This window comes from Dromaius novaehollandiae, chromosome 11 (genome assembly GCF_036370855.1).
Source record: "Dromaius novaehollandiae isolate bDroNov1 chromosome 11, bDroNov1.hap1, whole genome shotgun sequence".
NCBI lineage: Eukaryota > Metazoa > Chordata > Aves > Casuariiformes > Dromaiidae > Dromaius > Dromaius novaehollandiae.
In genome coordinates, this window is record NC_088108.1 from 27204226 (window position 1) to 27231373 (window position 27148).

At 43.9% G+C, this 27148-nt stretch overlaps 1 protein-coding gene across 3 annotated transcripts; it reads right to left on the minus strand.

Annotated features, from left to right (window-relative positions):
* Positions 1-42: 42 nt before the first annotated feature.
* On the minus strand, positions 43-27067 carry HEPH (hephaestin). 3 transcript variants are annotated; one of them, XM_026095970.2, is made up of 22 exons: positions 26791-27067; positions 26201-26291; positions 22871-23062; positions 20409-20653; positions 19462-19674; positions 18697-18876; positions 18017-18271; positions 17258-17426; positions 15894-16033; positions 13243-13374; positions 12443-12654; positions 10635-10785; positions 10096-10308; positions 9073-9283; positions 8661-8800; positions 7632-7763; positions 6522-6628; positions 5533-5758; positions 4037-4176; positions 3509-3671; positions 2837-2869; positions 43-1166 (listed from the first exon to the last, which is right to left on the minus strand). In XM_026095970.2, exons 3-22 carry the CDS (start codon positions 23029-23031, stop codon positions 928-930), a joined length of 3462 nt encoding a protein of 1153 aa, XP_025951755.2. In that variant the 5' UTR covers positions 23032-23062; positions 26201-26291; positions 26791-27067; the 3' UTR covers positions 43-927. The 3 variants fall into 3 exon arrangements, with proteins under 3 accessions (XP_025951755.2, XP_025951756.2, XP_025951757.2); XM_026095971.2 differs by lacking the exon at positions 26791-27067 and adding an exon at positions 26637-26773; XM_026095972.2 differs by lacking the exons at positions 22871-23062; positions 26201-26291; positions 26791-27067 and having other exon boundaries at positions 19462-19645; positions 20409-20580.
* Positions 27068-27148: the final 81 nt, after the last annotated feature.

The window sequence follows — 27148 nt, forward strand, 5'->3', positions numbered from 1 at the left end:
TTGGCTCACAGCAATAACTTGGAAACAGCTGAACTCTGGAGGTAACTTCAATAAAATGTATTTGAAAAAACACAGAGCAAACCACATCACAAAATGTCACAGCATCCTTCCTCCTATGGCACAAGGAACTGGATAGATGCTGTGGTACAGTACTTTACACTTACAGAACAACAGGACTGATATGCAGGGAAGCCATTAAGACACTGCAGCACATGCAAAAGCTTCATTTCCCAGTGCAAGGCACAGGATGCCTGACAAACACATTCCCTGGGGTATGTGGAAGCACAAGGATGTGTCAAGCAAGGGTGATGGTAAGGCACAGCTGCTGACATGGTTCCTGATGAAGCTCTCTCAGACCCTGTGACACGTACTGCCCTGAATTTATATCTGTCCAATTATTCGCAAAAAACTCAGTGATCTAAGTCTAAATTAACATTTTCTCTTCTGCATTCTTATTTGATTCATGAAAAAGCAAAGATTATTTTCCCCCTTCACATTATTTAGGTTAAAGGCTCACAGTTCTACAGATCTGTTGGGAGAGAGCACCCAAATCAGCTCTGGCAGTGGAGCAAGACTGGAATCTGGTCTGAAAGTTCTTTTACCAAGACTGACCAAGTAGAGTTTTCTGGAGAGAAGAAAATAGGGGAAGTGTCTCCACTCTTTCTTGGGGAAGAGGAATGGTTTTAGGAGAACCTTTTGACTCCTGTTACTTTTCTTCAGTTGACTGAAAGAGTCCTCAGATGTCTCCTGGAGGGACCTTTTCTTTACAGCGTGCTTAGGAAGATATATGAAGAGGTCAGAGCTCCAACTTTCTTTCTTAGCTTTCTAGAAGTCCAGTGTGTGACTGAAGTGATACCCCAACATCTTGGTGTGGTCAGCGATCCAGCCTCTGCTCCAAGCACACAGCCAGAAATTCTTACATGGATTTTATATCCCTTGATTCTTTTTAGACATGAGTTTGAATCCGTCATCCAGGATGGACCTCCGATTGCGCCTTAACCTCTTTTGCTTCTCGAGATAGATGACCACTCCCAGGAGGAAACAGGCAACCAGGAAGAGCACCATTCCTGCAACAGCTAGAATGATGACTGTAGCTTCTACCTGCCCTGGAGCCATCTTAGCTCCAAACAGCATGACCTTCTGGGACTCATCCTCAGGTGGCGTCTCTGAGAGCAAACAAAAAGATAGTGCCAATGAGTGCTAGAAATACCACAGCTGAAACGGTCTGAGAAATACGAAGAAAAGTGGTAAAAGACAGACCCAAAGCAATCAAAGCAAGTCAAAGCACACCCAATTGCTGTCCATTCAGCAGATCTTCATCCCTCAGGTCATACAAGAGTTTGCAGAATAAATGGTTCTTTCCCTTCTCCAGCCCACTCCATCCCAGGACCTCACTGTCTCTCTCAGCTATTCAGTCCTATCAGCTAACCATTGCTATCCCGATTCACATAGCTGGAGATCTGAGGTTATCTGGAGAGTCAGTAGCTGAGCTAGGAACAGTACAGAAGAACTGAGATGAGAACGCATGCCAGGACCAGGGCTGCTGCGAGTTCCCCATCCTGCTTCCAAGCTCATCCTGGATGTGGCTTCTGCTGTCGTCCTGTAGCATCACTTTTCAAGATGCACTTGCTCGGTCATGCCTGTGGCGAGATCCTGAGCTCCCTTATGTTTCCATGGCAAGACAGCAGAATCCTTTTGATAAGGGTGACTATTTGCATGGATAAGAACTGTCAATCAACGCTTTTTGCCTGGTGAACACTTGATGCATGAATCTGGTATAAAACGAATTACTTAATATTGTCCCTACTGCTCTGATGCATTCCCTACTCCTTGTCTTTACTCCCATCTTTAGTGAGGAAAATGTTGTTGTGAAAGAAATAAATGCAAAGCCAGTAGAGAAAGACTGAAGAGGTGTAGATAGATGTCTATTTTCAGCCAGTCTAAGCCGCCTCTGAGATCAGCTCAGATGGATCTATTCACAGCAGCAAAAAAAAAAAAAAAATCTAGTAGCAGTTGTGGAGAGAGATGAAAAATCAGGAGAAGAAATCACCACCACACACTATTCAGACTTTTACCCTCACGGAATTTAAGAACCTTGTCTACTACTTCCCTTCTCCCTGGTCCTGCCAAATCAAATGTTATCTCACATTTGTTCTTTAAATAATTCTAAGACCCACAACACTTGTTCAGGCTATTTTCTTGGGGGAAGAAGAGACCAGAAGGCAGATGTGTTTGTTTCCATATTGATACGTCCCTTCAGACAGTAATTGTGCCTGAAAATTCTCTAGACTATACAGTCACTGATAGTCCAAGAGGTGAGGATAACTGATCTAAGGTGCCCCTTGGGTTTTGATTGAAAGGGATGAGAAAAAAAAATCCCCTTTGCAAGATCCTCCTGCAAACTCTGCAACTCTTTGAAACTCTGCAAGTTTTTAAGCTTGCACTCTGCTCCATATATAGCAGGTACAACAGGAAGCAAGGCAACTAAACTTTCTGGCTTAACAAGGAAAAAAGTCACAAGCCTAACTTTCTTATTTTTACCATCAGAGCAGAGATATTTAGAGTACAGATGGACAAACCTACCTGGAACCCCCGCTGTTATCCACCATTGGCCGAGCCTAAGACTAACAAGACCTCTGTGTTTATACTCTGCCCAGCCTGACTGATGAGAGGTTATTCCTACTAAGAAAGGAAGTGGGGTTCTTTGTGCTCCTCCATTCTCCCTGTACAAGTCTAAATCTCTGTACTGGTAAGGAACGGCCCATCTACCTTCCTCCTTTCCCTTCCCTCCCCCCCTCCACACACACATTATTTAGCAGTGCACTGTATACCATACCTTCATTGTAGCTCATGACTTCAGGTGCTGGCTCTGAAAGGAAACAAGGAGTGGATAACAAAGTGTTGGGCTCAATAGGTAGAGTCCAGAACACAGCATTTTTGGCAAGGCTCAGATCTGGACACAGAGTGGTTTTCCAGTGCTTGTAGTTTTATTTTCTCTTGTAGATGTTTTCACTCCCCCACATTAAATCAAGAGGGCTTTTGCATTATCTATTTCAAGAGCAGACCTACTTCATTGCATGACTCTCTACAGCCTTTGAAAGAAAAGCATGATCAAAACCTTTGAGCATCACTCAGCTTTAAACACTTTCTAGTATTTCCTGGTGAAGTTAAAAGCCTTAGGATGTGCATTTAGACTACAGGCAATATTTTAGTAAGAACAATTACTAGCTGATGGCTGAACAGTGCTTCCCAAACACAAGCTAAAATAAACCTCATAATACCCTAAGCAATGTAAACTCCTGAAACCAAGCTGTTAAGTCCAGCTGCAGCTATTACAACTTTCAAAGGGAACACCTTAAATTACTAGTACTTAATTACTTAACTGCCCAATTAACTGGCTATTTATGGTATGTAAAGGACTAAGTGTGATGTAAACACTAAGAATTTAGCCACAATGGTAGAAAGTGTTGTTAGATGCTTATGGTAACAATTGGTGCTCACTCCCTACCTGGTTTGGGCAAGACTTCGAAGAGTATCTCCATGCCAGCATGAATATGATCAGATACATGACAATGAAGCAGCCATCTCCCAGGGTTCCCAGCCAACATCTCCACCATTTCAAAGGTCCCAGGGAACAGATCCACAACATCTGCTCTGTAGCCTCTGCCTTTCTGTCAAAGGGACGGGAGGCTGTTAGCATGCAGCACTCTGTGCATCTTTTGAGAAATCTGTCTAGAGCAGTGAAGATCTCTGTTAGTGTCACTAGAGACCTCTGCAGTACTACTACAGTTTATAAAAGCTCTACAAAGATTTCAAAGAGCAGCTCCAGGGCTGTGGCTGGGAAAGCAATCTGGTAACGCATGCAGCTAACCCTTCTTAGGATCAGGTATCAGAACTGTGTAAAATCACATCCTTTTCCTAATTAGGTGAATTGGATGATTGCTGTGAATCCATGCAAGGAGTTCAAGTCAGAGTCAAGCAAAAGTAATGATTCCTGCTGCTTATAAAGCAGAGATTGACAACAGGTTATTCTTACCTTGTATGTGAAGGTCTCAGCATGAAAGTGGACTGTGTGCACATCAATCTCCTCACCCATTCCCAGCAGGTACCAGTTCACCCACTCTCCTTGGAACATGGTCAGTCCAGGCAAGTTTGCATAGAGCTTCCCATTGATTGCTGTGCAGTAAACATTGAGAAAATAGAAATGGCTGTTACTAAAATGGCAAATATGCTGCACCGTCTCAATAGAAGAACATGCATGGTAAGTTAGATGTTTCAAAGCTCATTTAGAAGCCAAGGCATCAGCATTTACTGTCTTCCATATGAGTCCCCAGAAGCATTGGCAATCCCTCCAGCTCAACTACCTAATTCTCAGTGGGGCCAGCAGATAGGTAAGTGACTTGCCTCCAGGGCTATACTATAGCTTAGCTCTGATAAGTCTCAGACTCTACTTCTTTCAGAAACCTTGAAGTCAGCCAGAAGAGACAGCTGCTTCTAGAAGTCAGGATGTGTAAGTGTGTCTTCCTGGCCCAATGCTAGGTGCATATGTGTGTGCATGTGTGCATACACACACGAGCCTCTGAACCATTTACTTACTTAAAAGGAAAACAGGTAAATCCTGCCAACAGACAACCCTGTCATTCTGTGTCTCATGCTGGCTCCACACATTACATGCTGATCATTTGTAAAAAATCGCTGCATGGTGGGACTTCATTTCATAATTAGCACAGCAAGAAGAAAAACTGCTTTGACTGCAAATGCAGGAAAGGAACCAAAACAGTGACTGAGCTGAGTGATATGTCACACAGTGAAACCTCCATGTTCAGAAGACAGAGAAGGGAATAAGATGGAAAGAGACATGATCTAAGCACAGGAAGCATCAGTGTTTTAATCCCAGCTCTATCATAGAGACTTTCTGTAGCCCAAAGCAAGAAACTCGACTTGTGTGTGTTGATTTTGCTACCTATAATATTGGGTTGATGATTATAACTTATATCATAAGTTACATATTAACTTACTAAAAAAAAAAAAAAAAAAAAAAAAAAAAAAAAAAAATCTATTTAGCCTGCTAAGGCAGAAGTAGCTTTTTGATAATCAGCTAAAACTGATTTGTGTATTCCAACCACAGAGTTAGGTCAATTAATTTGAAAACATATTCTAATGATCCCAAGATCAACAGAATGAAATTAGTCTGACACATTAATTTCACCTCTGATCATATTTTCTGCCCTGAGTCACTCAGATACATTAGAGATTAACCTCCCTGACCCGTACGTTGCTATTCCTCCTGACAGAGAGGACCATAATGATTAGCCTTCATTGTAGATCAGAGACTTGTGCCTTACATGTGCTACAATGCTGAGAACAACACAGTTTAATTCTGTTTGTGCCACTGATGAAACAAAAGGGTGAGGGCATTCACTGGGAATCAGGTTCCTGGCTTTTGGACTTCTGACTATTAACAGAGGTCGCAGGGCCAACATCAACTTTGCACAGATTGTAATGGGTGTCTAGGTGCCTAACAGGCATTACCATGCATTTTGTTGCTTTCCACAAATGTGTCATCCAGCAGGTTGATATCTCTGTGATTCCTGCGAGTGTAATGTTCCACATTCTCCTCCAAGTACCAGGACTGATTTTCATCAAAAACCAGGAACAGTAGGGCAAACTCCCTCTTTACCTCCTTCCTGATCCCATCGGATTGCAGCACCCCTTTCCGGCAGATCTTCAGGGGTCCAATCAGGCCACTGTACATATCCTAGTATGAATGAATAAGAGAAACCTCTGAGACAATGATCTTCCTACCTTCCCCTTTTGTACGCAGTCCTTTGCCTTTCAGCAACCATGTTTGCTGTTCCCTGCATCACCCTCACTAAAACAAATGGTGTGTAAGTAATCTCATTGATGAGTCAGCTATTAAAACACAAGAACAGAGTCTATACATACTCTTATGAATGCAAATCAAAAGGACATAAGTATGAATGATATCAAAATATTCTCCACACTGTAACTGCAGAAACATCTGGATCTTGAAATAAAAAGCCAATGATCTTTGGGCTGAATGAGATGCATTATTGCAGGATCCTCCAGACAGTTTCCCATAGAAATCAGCAGTATGACAGTTGATGCTAGCAATGCTCAAATCTCCCTATTTTATTCACCTGGCCCAACTTTGGACAATTTTTGCCTTTTCAGATTAGCCCTGTGACTCCAACTAATAGGAGCCTGATTCACTAGGAGATGTGCTCATACTCTACAACAACTGAAAGTTATTGTCAAGGGAACAGTGGAACTGTTTTACAAGGGTTTGTGTTGGAAAAAAGGATAAACGGCAGGGTGAATTTGGAAGATTCCCTCTCCAAGGAGAATGCCAGATATGTTATCGGATGGTTCCTCTACCTCTCAACTGCGCTAATCTCTAAAACATATCAAAAACATTGTTTTGTAGAGGGTTAGAAAAATCAGTCTAACTGGGCTTTTCTGGTTCTAACTTCTATTCTAAGATTCCAGACAGATTTTACCTTTACTGGGTCCACCATGGAGTAGTAGATCCAAGGGACACAGGCTGAATCATTCGGTCCTGGACCAGATCTCTCAGGAACTTCCCATCGGTATGTCACAATGTCACCTGAGTGACAGAAAAGCACCATTAGCACTTGTGTGATGAACTTGTGAGTCCCCAGTTTGCTGAGTAGTACTCAAAAGCAAAAAAACAACAACCTTCCCCCCCACCCCCCCCAAAAAAAAAAAAACTTGTCATCCTGTCTCCAAAGTGCAAATACAATTCTGGTTCTGTCAGACATTGCACCTTCTTTCCAGACACAGAAAAGCAGAAAGGAGGCTCCCCTCTCATATATAAATTGGGGGGCGGGGGGTGTCACAGGATGCACACACTAACTGATATCAGCACAACTGTTTTATCTGCCACTTCCAAGACTAGCCCTGAGTAAAGAAATTCTACCTGTCTTCACTACAGATGGAGCTTGAGATGATCTTTGAACTCTCAAAAGTATTTTTATGATGCTCATTCAAATTCCTTTTTAAAATTGCTATTTTGGGTATTAGCAATACGTCTTGGAAAGACAGGGACCAACTGAAAGGCTGGCGGTTCTGGAGACAGAGCCTGTTCTGAAGAACACGCAAGTTGAAGGGGGCCAAAAATCACACTGACTGGCACCTGGACAGTGAAACAAATCGGCAAGCTCAGCCTGGGTCCTGGGAAGCAACTTCTTGCATCACAAAAGCTATAGGTCCCAAAGGACTGGGGGTGGCTTCCCCCATCATGGGCACTCAGGCCAGGATTACCAAGGGATGGCTGAGCTGTGAACAGTCATCACCTTTCTCCTTCCCAGGCAGACCAGGCACACTGTGGGGGAGAAGGCTGCACAGAGAAATTGCACTACACTTATTCCAGAGGTCAGCGGAGAATATTAAGTCCTCCAGGCAGCCATCGACACACAAATGACAATCAATAAAACCACAGCGAACCTGAAATAAATTCCTGTTCAGTTCCAAGTCTTTACTGCAAAAAACAAGTATGCCTAAGCCTATTTAAAGAAACAAGTCTAGCTCCAGGCTAAAATAAACTTCATATGCCTATACAGAAATAAAGCTGGAGAACAGTGACTTACCAGGGTTTGCTGCTTGTGGCTGACCTGTCTCCCTTTCCAGCACCCCATGTGCATGAATGGAGTAGGGTCGTGTAGCATTGTTCTTAAACACTATGTTGAGAATATCTCCTACTTCCGCCCACATAAAAGGACCTTGAGATAGGAAGAACATACTTTAAGATCAGCAAGAACTATCAACGTATCTCCTAAGAATGTTCTCACCCCTCTCTCTCACCATCTTCCCCTTCCCAGAGATATTTCCCTATAATACTTATGATGATCCTCTCATTCTTTATTACCATATGTTTAGCCCTCAAAAAGCAAATTGGTGGCTGGTCCCATTTCAAGTAGGTCTTAGAAAACTGGAATGCAAGTCTCACAAGGTGGAAATGAAGATTGCTATGCATTTTCACTGTGCCCAGTGCAACTAAGATTTGATATCTGAATACTGCTATATTAAATGTAGCATGATATTTATCATCCCCTGCTGCTGGCTCCAGATGACCCGGTAATACTCAGTTTGGCCTGAAAGTGTTACAAATCAGAGCCACAAGCTATTTTAAATGGCATACACTACCTCACCTTGCTGGCCTGGCACCATTTGTAGTCCTGGATTCATATCCCAGAGCTTTGTCTCCAAGGACTTCTGTTGGACATTGTAGTGCACTCCATTTCTCAAGGCCTGTCTACTATTACATCAAAAGCATTTCTTTCACAGCTAAATTTTCACCTACATCTCTCAGACTGCTTTCCAGAAGTCAATGGTTATTTTTGTTTTACACTCAGAGAAATGCAGGTGTGAAAAAAATAGTTGGAGATATCAAAGAAAGCCAGCAGCAAAGGCATGCATGAGAATCCAGTCTTTTCTACTACAGGCTGTATTCAGAACTCTGTTTTCTTCTGACCTGTAGACCTGAATAGGAGACAGCCCTCCTCACTTCCATAAACAGCATATACTTGAATATCTGGGAGGCCATCAGATTACAGCCCACAGAGTCCAAGACCCAGCCCTACATGAATGAAAGATATACCCTCTACAGACTTCCTTACCCAGTATCCCTAGATGTTCATCACCGTTTATCCTGGCCTTAGGAGTCTGGAATGTCCCATCAGTGTACTCCCTATAAACTGCTTTCTTGTACTTTGAGCCGAGCAGTCCATTTTCATTGCTCAAAAATACATTGGAATAGCTGAAAAATGCAGAGAGAGTGCTGTGTTACCCAAATGCTCACAGGGAATAAGCAGGTAACCGGTAGTAGGGGGTTCATTAGCTGAACAGATTTCACCTCCCAGTGACCTGTTTTGGCTGAAAAGAGTGGCAGGTGACTTAGGGGGCTGCGGCCCCCATCAGCACCAGCAGCGTAAGTGCCATATGACAAGAGAGTGAAGTTTATTAAGGTATTTTGGCTAGGTTCTACTGAGAATCTTTGCCTGAGGCTTCCTCAAAACAGAGGCACTCTACCTCTCCACAGAGTGGTTATGCCGTTCCCTCTCCCAGCGGCGATCGGGTGCGTAGTCCCACTCCACCTCCTCTGCCATGACGTAGTACGTCCGCACCCCTTTGTATCGACGGACAGGAGCAGAGTCCCTTTTGCCGCACTTGGAAACAGAGTAATGTTCCCTCATCCCAGCATGGTAGTGATTGCTTGTTTGACAGTAGATCTCAAAAATCCCTGAGGGAGGCAGCACAAACAAGGAAATCAGCTAGTTTTAGAGATCCCATGAAAGAGCTGCTTCTCACACAAAGCTTGTGCCATGGCTGTTACTGGTATGTGTTGTATACATCTATGTGTTTGTTTAGGGGAGGTTGGCTGCCAGAGGCTGAGATTCAAAAGGGTTTTTAGAGAAATCAAGCAAGAAAGGCCTAGATAAGAATCATCTCAGGAGGCTTCCTTACACACACAATAAGCTGGTTATTAGATGTGAAGAAACCAATTAGGACACAACTGTGTTACCACTGCTGAGATTCTGGTTAAGTAAAAGATCTAGCCTGCAAATACCAAGGGAGAGGAGATAGCTGACAACATGCCACAGCACCCTTTGAAAGAGACACGGTATTGCATGTCTAACCCTCAAACTGAGAAGACCGGGATCTGATGTAAACGTAAATCTCTTCAAGCCATGGACAGAAGAGTTAAACTCTGACAACTCTGTGCTACTTTACTCTGAAATAGAAGTTTGCATATTTCTACAGGTCACAGGCAGCTATATCCAGAGTCATTAGTACAGATATGTATTAGGATGTGGCAGCCCAGAGAATCAGTCTGACACAATATGGGATGAGATCTGCTATTTTCTGTTCCTCCCCAGAATCAGATGCAAGAGGCAGGACCTCTGGCCTCCTAAACGGGGCCAAAAGGGGTCTAAAGCACAGCTCACCCTGTAACCTGTAACAGGTCACACAGTGCTAAACACATCAGCCACAGGAGCAAATACTACAACTTAAGACTTTTCCTGCTGCTAAATTAGAAGTGCAGGTACTTACCTTTGTTATCAGGCTGCATAAAGGCGGTAGCAAATGTGTGGGGGAACAGATTGGTAGAATCTCTCCGCATCCCATTCATCTGCAGGGTGTTGCCCTGAAACACAGCTCCATGTACATCTGCTTCAGTGCCCAAGCCCAGAAGGTGCCAGGACACATTGTCTCCTTCACACACATCCAGCCCAGGCAAGTTGCCAAACATAAATCCATTGATGGCTGCAAAGGTGAAGACAATTAACTGTTCACAGTTAGACATCAGCCAGAGTTCATTCTGTACACATACCTTGAAAGGACAGGCCTGCCTGTGAAAGTGCCTCTTGCTTGTAAATTCACCCCAAATATACTCAGGGCCTACCTCCTGCACTCCTGCACATACAGCTCTGCTTTATGTTCCATGCCCCACCCTCTGCCTTCATACTCACTTAATTTCAGGCCAGTACAGCACATAGCCACTCCAGTCTCCCAGCCCAGATATTGGATGGACACCAACCTATGTCTTGCAGTTTTACTCCTGCTGCCTGCAGAACAGCATCAGGCCATACCATGCATCCTGTTTGATTCCTTGAAGCCATTATCCTTTTTCACAGAAGTCTCTTCCGTCCTCAAATAGTATTTTATGTTTGCATTTAAATACCAGCTGAGATTCTCATCAAACACACTGAAGAGAAGGTAAAATTCTTTGTCGATCCCTTTCTAAGATATAATCACAATGACAGCTGTTAATTGTTAAAATGCACCAATTAACCATCAGCCTTACAGTTCAAGCTGTCTTGTCTGGCTCTTGTTTTTCCCTTTTTCTTTTAACAAGGCTTGTTGAGAGCCAGGGATCTGTCCCTTTACTCATGCTGGATGGCCCTTTTTTACTCCACGAGGGGCACCATTGCACATTTGCACTGGTGTTCCACAAGTGAAGGAATCTAAATTCAGCCAAGAATATAAGTCTCATCTCTTTCCCTCACAATCCCTGGGTTTAAGGTGCTGGGTTTCACTACCTCTCCAAAACAGAACTCAGATCAGAACTCTGCCTACGAGGCAGGTTTATGACTGTTTCGCCCCTCTTTTCTCCTACAACAGTCTTGAATTTGGGATTTTTATTATCATAAGAGAATTAACATTTTCAGGGATTTAAGAAATTCTCCCAGTATTGTCCAGATTCTCATTTTCATATGAACCTTCCTTAGTTATATCCAGGAAGACAACCTGCAGAGGGGCTGAGAAGTGTTTTCCAGTCTGTGGCATATAGGTGTGTGAGAAGTAGCTCTGTGCCTTTCCAAATGAAGCATTCATTAAAGGGTTGCTTAACACTGGAGCCAGAATTGATGGCTCAGGCAATTTCTCCCTGTCCTCCCTTTCCAAACAAGTCTGTTTTGCTTACACCCTTTCAATACCTGTGTTTTATCATTTTCACAGCTACCTCATGTGGCAGGCTTTATATATTCATAACTCTCTCTACTCAGAAGATTCACATTTCTATCCTGCTGAACATGCTGATCTCTTCCAAACTCTAAATTTAGGCACATCATTTTGTCATTGAAAGTGGAGAAAAGGAAACTCCTCCAGGGAGTCCCTAATAGCAGCTGTTTTCAGATCTTCCAGTCACTACCTGATTTAAACTGCAAGGTAGACAGGATGACACCAGGCTGATCGTCTGCCACCTACTTCCCCACACCCAACCCCCACAACAAGGCTCTGTTAATCTGTCCTTCATTTCCACAGCAGATTAATTTTATTGCCTTCCTTAGACCAATGAGAAGAGTATCCCATAATGAAACTCCAAGAGGCAGTTCTGGTCGGCTTTTAGATTTCAGTTCTTTCATCAAAAGCATAGACTGATATGGATTTTCACATGACTTTTTGCAATCAGCTTTACTTGAAAATGAGCTGATTTTGCAGAAGAAAGGAGGCTCACCCAAACCTCAAAGCACCCCATCACTCGAGCAAACCATGTAGATCTTCATCTCCAAGTACATGAATTAACATTTTGGTGTTTCTGAGACAGGCCAGTCTGCTACACAAGTCTCAGGACAAAAGTTACCTATAAAGTCACATCCAAGACACACTTGTTCAACTGAATTTGTCTCACAGTTTTAAAGTCAAGCCCAGAAATCAGTTTAATGAAAGCTCATGGGACCCCAAAACGTTAGCCTTTCCCACAAGAAATCTGGGGCACAGAGCTGTCCTGATGTAAGCAGCAGCTATAACCTGCCTCATCACTTTGATTCAACTCTCTTGGCCTTGTACCTTTGCATATGTTTATTCACATTTTATTTCCTACGACTTTGCTAATATTCAATGTCTGCAGGAGAAAGCAGAGAGCCTGATAAGAGTGTGTCAGGAATATCAGTTTTACCTGCTTGTTGCTGTCATCCAAAGTCCCAGGCTTGCAGATCACCAGAGGGCCCACTAAGCCTGAACTGGTGTCTTTGACGGGATTCACAGCAGAGCTATACATCCAGGTCAGGCAGGGAGGGTCACTAGGTGTGGGCCCAACATGCTGGGGTACCGTCCAGTGGTATGTAAAGTTGTGCAGAGGCTGAACAGAAACCCCATTCTGTGACAGACCTTTAAAACAGAGATTGGCATAATTATTCTCGAGGCTCCTTTACAAGCTTTGCTACATTTTATCATTTACATTCACACTGAGCTTTACTTCATGTCACTAGAAACCAGACATCTGAGGAACACTAGTTTTTATAAAGTGTTCGGATGCAGCTATTCTTAATATTTTGTAGTCATTCTTGGTGTCATGGCAGACATAGGTATGGTGACAGGAAATAAATCGGGTCCAGTACATCCAGCAAGATGACTGTGGTTATCTAAGCTGGAGTACACTGTGCATGTTCCCCTGATCATAGCGTCTCAAATAACCAGAAACAGTTTGAGCTTTGATTTATAATTTTCATCCAAACAAATAGCACCTCTGACACTCTACTCCTTCTGGTATCCTTCCTTCCTTAGGCACGAGTTCAGCAGAAGCCCTCCTCTACTGAAGCCTCAAGCAGGCTCAGAGCACCAGGCAGGCTTCCACCCCATTTCTGAGCACATTCAGTTCTTTCTGCATGCAGAAACCTTCCTGCAGAGCCAATACAGACCATGGAGCTCCACCACCTGGATCAGCATTGAATTACTCAAGAAAAATGAGCCACAAACCATCATGGTACCGCATCCCTTCCCACGCCTTCCCATAAGACACTCCGTGAGGCTGGATGCTGAAAGGCCAGGAGGCTTTGTTAACAAACGTCACCAGGATAGTATCTCCAACTTCAGCTTTTATCACTGGACCTATATAAACAGCAGAGAGACCATGTCAGCCAAGATCACTGGGGAAACAAAAGCAGCCACAGCTATTTTTTATCCAGGGCTCAGGAACAGTTGATTTAAAACAGAAGTAGAGTCCTCACACCCTGCATGCATTTATGTTGCATAACACTATTGAACTTTAACAAAGGGTAGCAGGGGAGTTGACAAAAATTATTCAAAAGTGTTTTAAGTCCACAGGAGAATTCAAAGGAGAGGCTTCAGGCCTTTGCAGCTGGAGTAATAAAATGGGCAAGTGTGTTGAAATGCCCTCAGGAAATGCTTATGTCTCTCCCTCAACTATATAAAGCCCCCTTAGCCTTCTAACACAGGTGCCTCAAGCAGGTGTGTAAAGACTGGTGTGAGGTGCTCTAAACCTACATTTCAGTTCAACTGCTGTCTAAGAGCATCTGTGAGCCACAGCCTCAGGCAGCTGGGGCAGGGGGGACTGTCAGTCTTTAAAACATCTAATGGCTTTCCTCTGGCCTGCAGATTCCTGAGAGTCCACAGATTACTCCTAACAGTCTGAGACATCACTAAGAAAAGCCAGGCTGCTATCCAGAAATCCAGGCAGGCAAAATCTGTATAGATCTGTGCCATGACATGCTGGGGTCCCCAAACTGAAAATGCTTGAAAACCACCAGTAATCGTGAACTATCCAATAACTGCTCTATGCCCCAGAAGACTGCTGCCTTTAGGCTCAACATTTCTACTGTAGGTGGCATGACAATTATTCAGAAAAACCTCATGCTGTGTCCTTGCTTTTCCTTGATTAATGCACCATTAGGCCTTCCTGATGTGTTTGAGGGCACCATTCAGGTCTGGAGCTGTGTTCCTCTCCTCTCCAAATTAAGATTTAGGTTTGGACTACACCTAGCAGTTCAGTGGGATTGTATTAGCATGTTGGTTTGTGACTCAAAATCTGCTGCTGTTGAACAGGTCAGTCCCACTGTAGCTCTTCCACCTACGATGTTTCCTTTTCATCTTCTGCATCCTTCCCCTCCTGAGTGTCCCAATCCCCTCATGTGCACCACCCCCACTACTCATTAAACATCTCAGGCAACTTATGGAAGTCATAAAACCAATAGACAACTCCAAACAAGTTACAGCTCAGCGAACTGCATATGCTTCCACAGGGTCTGATAAGCGCAAGGGATTCAAGGCAGCAGCACAGCCAACAGCCAGGGAGTGAAAAACATGTGGAGGGGGAGCAGGAGCAGGCCTGCCCTGCTGGAGGGTGAGGAATTAGAGAAGCCAGCTGTGTGCAACAGCCCCACGAGGAAAAGTGACAGTGCCAACAAGCAATCGTCCAACCTTCCCACAGCACAGCTTCATGTGTTTTAGGATAAGAAAGCAACAGAGAAAAAGCAGCATAAACCCATGGTCCACTCCATGCATTATGGTTGTCTGCATGGCACCCCATTATTTCTATCAGTTCCCCGTTCTGGAGCTCAGTCCCTCATAGACTTGCGTCTCTTCTAGGACTGCCTGACCATGACTCCTTCCACCCACTTTACACAGTTCACGTGTCTCTAGTGGCTTTAACCAGTCAGCTAAAACAGTTTAAATAACTCCCCCTATGGATGTAGCTTATGTGACTGGGAATTTTCATCAGTTACCCCTTCTGTGATTTTAGTTACAACTACAATTGGTTTAATTACAAGGAAATACTTGTAATGTCTTTGTAGAAAGTCATATCCAAGATTTCCTTCAGTCACCTGTCTTTCTAGGAGAAGGTGGTTGTTTCTGGTAACCCATTATATTTTTTCCTGGTTCTTAGAGCCACAGCAAGATCCTCTCAGCTCCTGACAGTTATGCTCCATTGCTTTATGCATAGCTCCATCATTTTACTTCTGTTCAGCTGCTTACACTTCTTTTTGCTTTCTGCTCTCTTTCCACTACTCCTTCCCCCCCAAATCTGCATTTTCCTTGTGCTCTTTCCTTCTATGGTCTTCGCTGGGACTGCTGCTGTTGCTAATTTATGGTGTCCTTAGTCACTGCTGATACAGGAAACTGGGCCACACCTAAATATTTCTACTGTGTATGTGACAGCTATCACGCATGATTCATTTCCCTCTGCAGACTCTTTTCTTCTCTCATTACCCTCACTGTTACCTGGCTATAACAGAGAGGGAGCCTTCTTGGGAGAGGAAGCTTTCTGTGAGAAAGTGGGGTTTGTACCATGTCTTAAAGATGCTCAGTCAAAAACACATAACCAGATGCTAATACTACGATCTGTTTAGCTAGAGTTACAAATAAAATAATGTGTCCTTCAGCCCTTACTATTAACCTCTGAAGACTGCCCTGGCAGAAAAATGATTCCTTTGCTCTATGATTCCACCTCCTACTTCTGTCCACCTTACTCTTAACTGCTATCAAATACCACCTCGGTAGAAATTACTATGTCAAGAAATGAAAGGATAGTAACAGTCAACCAGTATTTCTGACACCAACATATTCTCACTGGCACTGAAAGAGGATTTGTGTTGCTGGATGATTCCTACCAAGTATACCAAGATGTTTCTCCTCTTCTGATTGCTTCTTTTCCTCCCGGAAGGTCTCATCAGTATATTCCACATACTTTGCCTTCCAGTAGATTCCCCCAATTCGGTAATGGCTACGCTCGAAAAACTGTTCAGCAGGGCTAAATGCAAAAAGCAAGTTTCAGGTGATTTTTATGAAAATCAGTCCTGTTCTCCTTCCCCCCTCCAAATCTCCCAATTAAGCAGCTTTTCAGACAAGGACAGCATCTCTGGTTTGCAATGACCCTGCAGAGCCCCGCATAGTTTGTCTCTGTGAATTATTTTCATCCTACAGGCTCATCTACCAGCTGTATTCAGGGGACACCTCTGGCACGCAGCTCTCTCCAGGCTAGAACAGCTGGATTCAACAGTGCAGATTTGAATAGCATCTCTGCCCAAGAAGTACAGAAGAGGGCAATGAACAAAACTACGGTGCAGTAAAAAGGGTGCTACAGCACTGGGTTCTTCTGAGGCCAAGACAGAGCCCAGAGGACAACTGCAATCATAACAGAGAAAAACATACAACAGCTGTAAAGAGATTTATTTCCTCTGCCACCACCCTCCCCAAACAGACAGATGTAACCTGCTTTGCAGGAGAGGCAGCTTGGTTACAAGGACAAGTAACAGATGTAAGAAACTTTCAGTTTTAAGGTCTGCAACAGAGTTGGAACATGGCTTCAGGTAAATTATTAACCACTCTGCATTTCTATTTTTCCATCTGAAAGAAGAACAACCCACCCAATAGCTTCACAGGGAAGGGAGCAGAGGAGGAGGAATGTCTTTGTTTCAGTTAGCCAAGCTTTGAAAGGGAAACCACATACCAACTGCTATCACAACCTTCTGACATGTGGGATGGAAGACTCAAGGTCACTGGTTTTGATTTCCTAGAATTTGATTGCTGTAGCAAGCCAACACTGAAGCGTATCTGCAGGCTAGCTCTGCCACCCTGTGTCTGCTGCAAGACATGCTTAGTGAGTTCAGACTTGCAGGTCTCTCTAGTTCAGGCACAGTGAGCAGAAATGAAACCCAGAGGTAGCTGAGGCAGCTCACATCCTATATAAACTGGGACCCCTAGAGCCTGTTGGTAGGTCTACACACACAAGTAGACCTTCCATGTAAAATCCCCTGAGGTGCCTAGTACTGTTTCTAGTGCAGTTTAGCTACAGCAGCCTACATATCTAGACGGGTTGATATGCTTTCTTCAGTAACACGTTCCATGTGAATTGCAGGCTCATGCATCTTGTTAAGAAAGAACTTCCACATTTTCCTTAGCAGCCTCTGTATCCCTCACACAGAGGCAGAGGCCCCCCCAAAGACTGCTACAAGCACACCAGCCTTTTACTTACCTGCCTGCCTCACTCAGCTGTTTCCCACTGCTTTGGTCCAGTCCGGAGGGTCCATAGTCCCACTGTACTTCCTTCGCAGCTATGTAGTATTTCCGAACTCTCCCTTTTAGGGTGGATCTTGGGGCTTGCTGAGAACAGGGTCGGACTTCATAGAGCGCTCCCATTCCAGCTGCCCAAGACAGGGTGGATACACAGGCTTAAAATTTGGTCTGCCAGTTTGCTCAGATAGTGAATGCAGGCCCACCCTCCTATCATAAACTGGCCATTCCTCCTCTGTTGACCCAAAAGACACATGGCTGGCAGAGGGTGATTAAGTAGTCCCCACAGAAAGGGGACTTTGCTGGTGAGCAGAGCTTCTTACCTTAGATATTGGATGCTATATGAGAAAGGATGGAAAGCAAATAGAGCCTTCTGCTATCCTCAGATGTATCATGCAAGTGTCTATTACAGGGACTAGAGTTCTTATGACACTGCCTCATCTTAACATTCAGCTATGCCAGACTTGATGTGTTCAGCACTGACTGATGTGGAACATTGCATGGTGGGATATGTCATCTCTAGAGTGTTTGGCCTGCATATTAATAACCAATGCATTCCAATTTATAAGATACAAAGATTCACCCCATTCACCTGGGGTCATTTTTTAAGCACGGAACACTGCCCAAGGCACTGCCCCCTACCACACTGTATGCCAGGGTACCACATTGGAGAGAAATGGAAGGCCAGAGAGTACAGGATGGATTCCAGCCTCTGCCTTACCTTGTATGTGATCATTGACCTGACAGCTCAGTAGCCATCTCCCAGGGTTACTGGGGATCATGTCTGCTGTGACAAAAGTGGCTGGGAATAGGCTGGCCACATCTGTCCTGTGGCCTCTGATAACGAGCATCTCTCCATGGAAGTAGGCTGTGTGAACATCAATTTCATTGCCCATCCCAAAGAGGTGCCATGCAATGTAATCCCCAGCACACATTGTCATCCCAGGAAGGTTCCCAAAGACGTAACCATTAATAGCTGCAAAACCAAGCAAGTCAAAAGCACAATTAGAAAAGGAGCCTTTAGAGCTTCTGCCTGCAGGTCACAGTACAGAAGTGTCTGGAGGATGGATCTGACCAGAACCTGTCCTCCTCTTCTAGTTCTGTAGAGCACAGCTCCACAACTCATTTCCTAACGTGAAGCATATTCAGCATCTCCAAATACTTAACATAGGCTCTCTCAAGCCAAAGATTAAATCAAATTAATATGTATTTTTTTCTGGAGTTGCTGCACTGTCCCTGTGACATTGTTTGCTTAGCACACAATCTCATAGCTTGCTATCATCCTTCCTCCCCCTGCCCACATCCTGGCATACAACAACAGAAAGCACATTTCAAGATACCAGAACGCGGACACCCCTGGAGCATATGCAAAGTCAGGGGCTTCACAAAGGTGACACTGACCGTGCATTTTGTTGCTCTCTTGGAATTCTTCATCATCTTTGTCTACAGAGCCTGGATCTGTACAGAATGATGCTATGTTCTCATCCAGGTACCAACTTAGGTTCTCATCCACCACACTGAACATCAGAAAGAAATCAATGTCCACATCCTGGCGTCTTTGAGAAGTGCCAGTCAGTATTCCTTAGGCCAAAGAAGAGATGAATGAGTACCTCCTCCCGCATCCAGAAAAGCAGGTATCAGTCAAGGGATTAACACACCAGTAGAAGAGTAATTCCTTATCACACAATTTAGGGACTGATGCTTTTCCTCACAATTCTAGTCCAGCTCTGCAGAGTTCTACCAACCACTCTCATACTGCATTCCCTGCTACTACACTTCTCAATTCCAAGCAGCTCTATTACTGCTTGATGCTCCTGAGCTACACCACCCTGAGTGTTCTTACTCTTCCTAAAATCAAAATCTTTTTTTCTCTTCCTGTTTTAATATACAACCCAGGTCTTAGACAAAAATCTCACTCCTAATGTGAATTTAAATGGCGCTCTCAAAGAAGCCTACAAGCTCACCTGCCCAGCCAGTAAGGGATGAAGACAATGTAATTATCAGAATCCAGCTGGAACACAGGTCTCCAGCAGGCAGCTCCCAACTTCATGGGATGCAGCATGACTGGAGCACCTCCTCATCCTATCCTCACTCCAGTCACCACCCTCTCCACAGTATTAAACTGCAGCCCTAAGCTGCCTTCTCTTGGTAGGTAAAAAGTTTTACCTTTTTTGCATGTTAGCAATGGCCCAATTAATCCAGACGCAATGTCCTTTGGTGCATCAATATGAGAGTGGTAGATCCAGGTCAAGCAGTTTGGGTCATCAGCAGTTGGGCTGTGATCTTCAGGGACAGTCCAAGTATAGGTGTAATTCCCTCCTGGGAAGATAGCATCATCCTTCTTCTGATTCTGGGGGGACATATCGGGATACAGGGATCCTAGAACAATTGAGCAATCACAGCAACCATTCAAGAAGAGCAGAGTCCATATGTGCAACCCTATACTGAGCCTCTCATACTCAGTATAGGAGAGAGTGCTACACGTATACACTTTGGTAGCAGCTTTCAAAGCAAGACTCGCCATCCCAAGTTGAAACGGGGTGTTTAATCATCATTCTCCCAATGAGTAACTGAGGCACAGAGCTATTATATGGCAACTTGCTCAGTAAACAGGTCGACACAGTCAGAAAGACGATTCCCATTCTGCCTATTGTTGCTTTGCCCTCAAATCTAATGCTCTACAGCCAGTCTCTCTAAAATCTCCAGGACTGTTCCAAATAGCAACTCTCTGGTCTCATATGTCATCATTCTTACAAACTTTCAGGCTCATCATACTCATGGCTCTTATACTACAGCACTTTAAATAATGACTATTAATTAATTCTCCTTCTGTGCCGCTCTCCCACTGCTGAACTTTTGGTGATGCTACTAAATTCAAGAGGAAATCTAGCCTGTGTATTGTAATGCCTAGGTCAGGAAATTGCTCACAGACCCATCAACCTACCAACTCAGCATCAGGTCACTTCAGTAAACACTTGAGTGCAGTTGCTTTCCAGCCATATAGCTTAGGTCTAACCAGGTTTCTGGATTCTTCACAGACATCATTCCTTAGTGCATACTTCTAAATTCCCAATGTGAAAACTCTGCCTCCGTTATGGTAGTGGCTCATTTACCTTCAGAGTCCTTTTCGTAGAAAACACCATGAGGATGGATCGTGTATGGCCGACCAGCAAAATTTTTTAGGTGTACTTTAATGGTATCCCCCACTTCGGCTCGGATGACAGGCCCAAGGAACCCCAGCCAGGCAGGTTTGGGAATCTCAGTGGTATACGTGGAGTCTGTGTATTGCTTATAGACAGATTTCTTGTACGTGCTTCCCACCCTGTCTCTGCCGGGCTGGAGGAACACTGAAGCCTTGCTGTTAAATTCAGAAAAGGGAAAGGCACCATAAGTCACATTATATAAAACAGCTGATCTATAACACAGTAGAGCGATGATAAAGTTCTCAAATAAGTCCTAAAGCTCTTGGCATGCTACAAGACATTCCATACCATACATTAACATGCCCTAAGCCAGCAGCATACTTTTCTTCCCACATCTGATTGTTGTGGCACAGGTAATAGAGCCTAATTAAGAAATAAACAGCACCAGCCTTTAAATTTGTCTGCTTTCTGAGCATGCAAAATGCAACATGGGACATTAGCAAATTAATAGTTTGGGAAGTCTTGGGCCCAGAGTCACAAGTGAAGTGAATTCTTTGTGAAAACGCATGCAAGTGCACCCCTGAAAGTGTGCAACCATGCTGTGCAAGTGAGGAAGATGTTGCTTCTCTACCTGACAATCACACAAGTGAAAGAGGGAAGACAGAGGCCCTTTTCATTCCTGTTCTAGCTGTCATTGAAATGAGTTTCTAAGAGATCAATGCCTTTGTGGAGTTTGTAGCTCAGTCACAAGAGGGAAAAATATCCTGAGCTCTCTGGCTAAAATTCACTCTAGAAGGTGATTTTCTAGTTAACAGATTCCAGACCATTTGTAGAATGACAGGCTGCTCAGGCAGATATGTCCCCAGCACATGACTAACTTCAGAGTTAAAACCTACAAGTACTAAAGGTCAACACCAGAGAGTATTTACTTTTTATGATTATTTCTTAGCAGATAAAAGATGAATCATGGTCCAGGTATTAGTGGGACAGGACTAAATGAGTGCTGGAAGTCTTCTCCCCCCCCCCCCCCCCCCCCCCAAATCTTAGTAATAATCACCCCACGGCAATATATATATGGTGCTGAAATACAGGTAAACTCTAATTTTATCTGTAAAAGATGAGCAATGCAAACCAGAACACTGAAACACTGGCTTTGTTATTCAAAACTGTGAAGGGCTGTAGCTATACAATTTAAGCTCATATTTATGAAGTCTTCTTGATCTTTTGATAATATTGTCAATATTATCAAAAACTTATAGATAATCCTGCTTTACTGCATACCTGCTTTTTTTCCATGTAGTCCATTTCTTCCAAATAAACAAAAAAATTCTTAAAGCATTCTACCACCTCTATCACTCATACCAGTATCACATCATTTCCTTGTTGCTAGTTAATGGGTTTCTATAATCATCATAAGTAAGTCCCATTAGCTAATTGTTTGCAGCAACAGAATAGTTTTTAAGTTGCTTTCAAGTTTAATGGCCTTTTATTTCATATTCTTCTGCTCGTCTATTATGAGACAAGGCAAACAAGAACACCACTGTGTTTGTTATTACTGCAGGAGTCAATGATAAGTTATTTTCTACTTATCCTGAATTCTTTGGGTTTCTTTTTTCTGTAAACTAATTTCAGTCTATTCAGCATCTCCAGATAGAGCAGACTTTTCCAGGCTAAACTGACAGAGCTTATTGTTTTTCTGTGAACCTCTCCTGCTGGGCTGTTTCTGAGTGAAGATATCCTAACATCTCAGTGTTATTTATTATGGGGGGTGAAGGCAAATGACACAGCAGGTCAAGATTCCATAGATTTCCATAGAAAATGGAAACAAAAAACGCAAAATGCGTTAAAAACAGCTGCTGAAAGCAAAACAAAAGCAAAAGAGTTCAGGGTTTTAAAAAACAGAAATAAAAATTGGTTTTGTAGTGACTCAAAGTAGTTGTTACAGTTTTCAGATTTATTTTTCCACAAAACAATTTCAATTAACCCCTAAGATTTCATGCAGAAGTCTCCATTAAGTCTAAGGCTTGAAACTGCATTTAAATACATACCAGCCAGCTCTACAAAGTCATTTACATCCAGGTGAAAAGTCATCATGCTTCAGGATATGCAAGCTGATCACCAGCTGGAACTAGGAAAAACTAAACCTCAGGGTAGCATATTGCACAATCTGCTCTATTATAGAGTATTTGTACTTTCCTCTAATGTAAAAGGCATTGGTCACTGCATGCTCAATTAAATTGACCATTCATTTTCCCAGTGTTACAGTTTCTATGTTTCTATGATAAAACAAGTTAACAATTAAGCCCATAAAGATCAGATATGTGATCATGTCTCTTGCTTACTTAGATGCCCCAGAATACTTGCATAAAACTACTCAGACAGCTACTATTTTAAGCCAGTACCAGACCAAATACTTATAGAACTAAACATACAGGTTATGTGCAATGCTTTGATTAGCAAGTATGTTCCTTCCTGTTGGAGCATAGTTCCAGTCCACCTCATGGATCCCCAGGTAATAGACTCGGGTGACACCTCCAGCAAACGCAGGCAATAGCAAAGGGATGTAAAATGACAACCAAAGCAATCCCATCATAGCCTGATGTGAAGGCCCTTTGAGGATAAGCCTATTTGGGAGAAAAGAAAAAAGTAATGAATCAGAAATGGAATCAGACCACAAAATCTTATTGTAAATAAGTTGGTTTGAAGGTATTGGATATTCTACAAGGGTGTTAAACACACACAGAGGCAGAATACATACTGGGATCATTATTCAAATATCCATGGGTTCTGAGACAAGAAGTCAGTCAGTCCCATACATTAACACACAAACTGGAGATTATGCCTTGCCAGTCAGTCCCCTATACCAAACCCTGCTTCTCTCATAAGTTTGATTAACTCAGTTTTTATCCTATTTCTTTTAATGGTCTGGGGTGCTCTTCCCCATTAAGGCTTCATTCAGTAGGAGAGGAAAGGAGCAAAGCCACAGCACTATGTTGGCAGAAAAAGGTACCTGTAAATCTATATGTTGTATAACTCTTCTTAGGGTGCCAGGGTCACCTAAGCAAAGAGTGCTAAGTACACTGGAATCCCAACTATTTTATTAATTCTGATGTCCTAAATCATCTTATAGGACCAGAGCTAACAAGAATAATCCTGAGCAAGTAACTTTATTTTAAATTGCTGCCAAGGTCTTTCTACTCTACTAAACCACCTGAGGAAGTGTGATTTAGTCACTTTAAAAAACTTCAAAATCACTTTGTAAAGTTGATCTCAAAGGGGTGGTTCTCACTCTCAGAGTGTCTCTCAAATGGGTTGCACCAGGCTGTTCCCTTAATCTAGTTCCAGTAAATATTTTCCCCATGATTTGGATCATGAAGTAAGGAGCTTATTCATTAAGCTTCCAAATGACACCAAGTTGGGTGTGAATAAGCACCAGAAATGCTCTGAAGAGATATCCAAGGTTTAAAATGAATGTGGCAAGTTGGAAAGACTGTCTGAAATCAAGAAAATGCAATTTTGTGAACACAAGCAGAAATTGATGCCGTATGGAGCACCAGAATTGCAACTGAGAAAGAGCTTGAGGTTAAAATGATGGATGACAAACTAAATATAACCACACATGAAGATGCTTAAACCAGATCTCCTTCAGTGATACAATTAACAAAGCTGGAAGCAACTATTCTATTCCCCTTGATGATCAAACTGTCATCTAAAATAAATGCTCAACTCTTGGCACCACAGAGATAGACATAGGAAACAGAAAAATCTCAACAGAAAGAAACAGGAAATGAGAATCAGAAAAATGTGTTCTATTAAGAAAGGTTGAAGGTATCAGTTCTGTTTAACCTCAGAAAGTAGGGGATGACGACAGAACACTGTCAAACACAGAAAAGGTTTCTATAAAGAGGATTGTGATTATTTCTTCTCCCTTATCCTTAGTAATAAGAACATTAATAAATCAGGTTTATTTGCAGCAAAGCTGGGTATTCTGTAAGCTTTCCATTAGCATGACACCACACTGGAACATGTTTCTCAGAGGAGCTATGAAATCTGACTCAACCCTAGTACAAGGGAATGAACTAGATACCTATTCAGTTTACTTCCAGACCTGGATTCCTACGATTTCCAGACATGTTATCCCAAATCTCAGAAGCCAATGATAATTAACTATTATTGATTCAGGCCGTCTTTAAATTTAGAAGTCAAGAGAAAGCAACTCTCAGCTTGGAAAAACCCTCTTTCCAATCCAGTTTGGGAAAGGGGGTTGTAGGGAATCTCTCTAAATCTGAGAGAGCTTTCTTATCTACAGTCTATCAACATGGTATAGCCCTTATTCAGCGATTCCATCATCTGTAAGCACTTAAAAAGAAGGTCAGTATCACATTACCTAAAGAAACTCAGGTAGAGAACAGTCCTGTCCCCATGATGCAAGCAGGGTAGAGATCATGGCAGAACACAGGCCTCCTAAATCCTGCTGTTACACACTCTCCAAAAATTGTGCCAACCTCATCCTCCTGCTACCGCAATAGCTGGTGCTTTTCACAGGTAGGTGAAATAACTGCATTCATGCACTCACTCTGTTCTCATAATGAAGTTTCAAACCAAGGAATTAAGAAAGCTGTACCGACACTATTTCACACACATATCATAATGAATATCAAAAAGCAGTGGTGACAACCATGAGAAAAGAACAAAGACAGGCTGGCAGTGTCAGCCCTTAGCCCAAAACTTCCGGTCATACTGGCACAGACCCTGCTGGGAAAGGGATAGTGGATGCTTTTGACTCAGCCTGAAGAGTGACCCACTTGTCAACACAGGTCAAAACAAGCAGGAGCGGCTTTCTGGGGAAAGTACACCTAGCGTATGAGTTGGCAGTCCTGGAGGACTAGGAGCAGCTGAGCCTGGGGGAGTCGATATGAGCTAACTTTATGTCCTCTTCACTTAGGATTTGATATTCCTTGCAAAAAACACTATGAAAGGGCAAAACTTAGACTTTATACCACATACAAGCAGAAATTCTTAATTTGGTTGTGAAAATCACTTACTGAGACAAACCCCTGCTGTGTCAGCCCACTATTTCTATGTGATGAGGTCATTACTTAAGACATTAAACTTCAGCACTGCAACATCAATATATTTAATCGGGTAAACCGGATCAGACCAGAAGTCATGGTAACCTAAACACCTTGTGAATTTGCTCTAGCCTTGGGCGAAAACCCATGAGAAAAATCTTTGGGATGACCTCACTGAAGTTGTACAAAGGTTCAGTTAGACCTTACGCCAGAGTTTGATCATGAAATTACACACCCCTCTGTGGCAATTTTAGGACTTCTTACAATTAAGTTTCTTGGACACTTCTGTTCTCACATTCTCTTTACAGTGATTCACACTAGTTGAGTGACTCAGTGGTGATAAGTTGAAGGAAGTTAATAATTCTTGAAAGAAATCACACACCATATTCTTTACTTTAAAGAAATGCCAGCCTTCTAATTCTGTTCATCCCTGAACCTTGATATTTTATAGCAAATTCTTTACTTGCACGATTTTATTGGTTCGTTAATAATACCGGAATTGCAAGTGAAAGGAAAACTAGATTTCGGTGTTATTTGCTAGCTAATTACCCTCTATTTTATCAAGACAGATGGACTGAATGCAGGGTTGCTTGTGGCATTTCACTGCAGAGACCATTGCCCAGGAAAGAGAAGAAGGAGAGGAAAAGCAAATAGCAGGCATTCAGTGAACCAAACCTTCCCATCCCTTACTTTGTCGAGCAGGGCTGGCCGCAGGTCCTGTCGGGAGGGCCAAAGAGTCAGTCAGGAGACATTTTCCTCCGTTTGCCCGGAGCGCAGATGCCTGGAAAACCGAAGATTCACGAATGCCAGAGGGGACAAAGTCTAGGTCGTAAAGAAGGGAGATGCCTGGCCTCCCGTGGGCAGGTCGGAGCGACAGGCTGCAGCGATTACGAACCAGGCACTAAACAGTCGTGACGCAAGCAACGGGAGTGGGCAGCGCACACCTGATTTGACTGAAATGCCCCAGGGAAGCATCGCTCCTAATTAAACGCGGCACCGGGACACTCGTTTCACTTTCAGCTGCCAGGAACAGCAGCAGTGTCACTGCCTGGCGCCATCCCCAGGGGTTAATTATGGAACGGAGCTGCGCCCACGTTCCCTTTATGGGAAGGAAAAGATTACGCACAGCAGCAGCACCCTGCGCGCTGCTCGGTGAGAGCGGAGCCGCGCAGGGAGCAGCCCCGGCGCGGCGCAGCTCCTCCTCCAGCTCCGCCGGGCAGGTTTCACACCGCCCCTCCTCGCCGCGGGCTCCTCCCGCCGCAGGGCCCCGCCACACCAACCTGCTGCTCCGCGGAGGGGCCGCCGGCATGGCGGGCGGGCGGGCGGGCGGCCAGGCCGCGGCCGTCGCGGGGGGCGCGGAGCCTCCGCCCGCGCGGGCGCCCAACGCCACACGGCGGCGCGGCCGCAGCGGCCCCACAGCCCGCCCGGCCCCAGGCGCGGCCGCCAGGAGCCTCGCGGCGGCCGGACCCGCGCGCGGGCACTGCGCAGGCGCGGCGCGGGCTGCCCCCACCCCCGCCCCGCAGCCAGGCCGGCAGCGCCCCCTACCCCACCGCGCGCGCGGCCCTTAAAAGCATTCCAGTGACGTCACCAGCGCCCCTCGCGAGGCCCGCCCTGCTCCCCCTCCGCGGCGGGAGCACA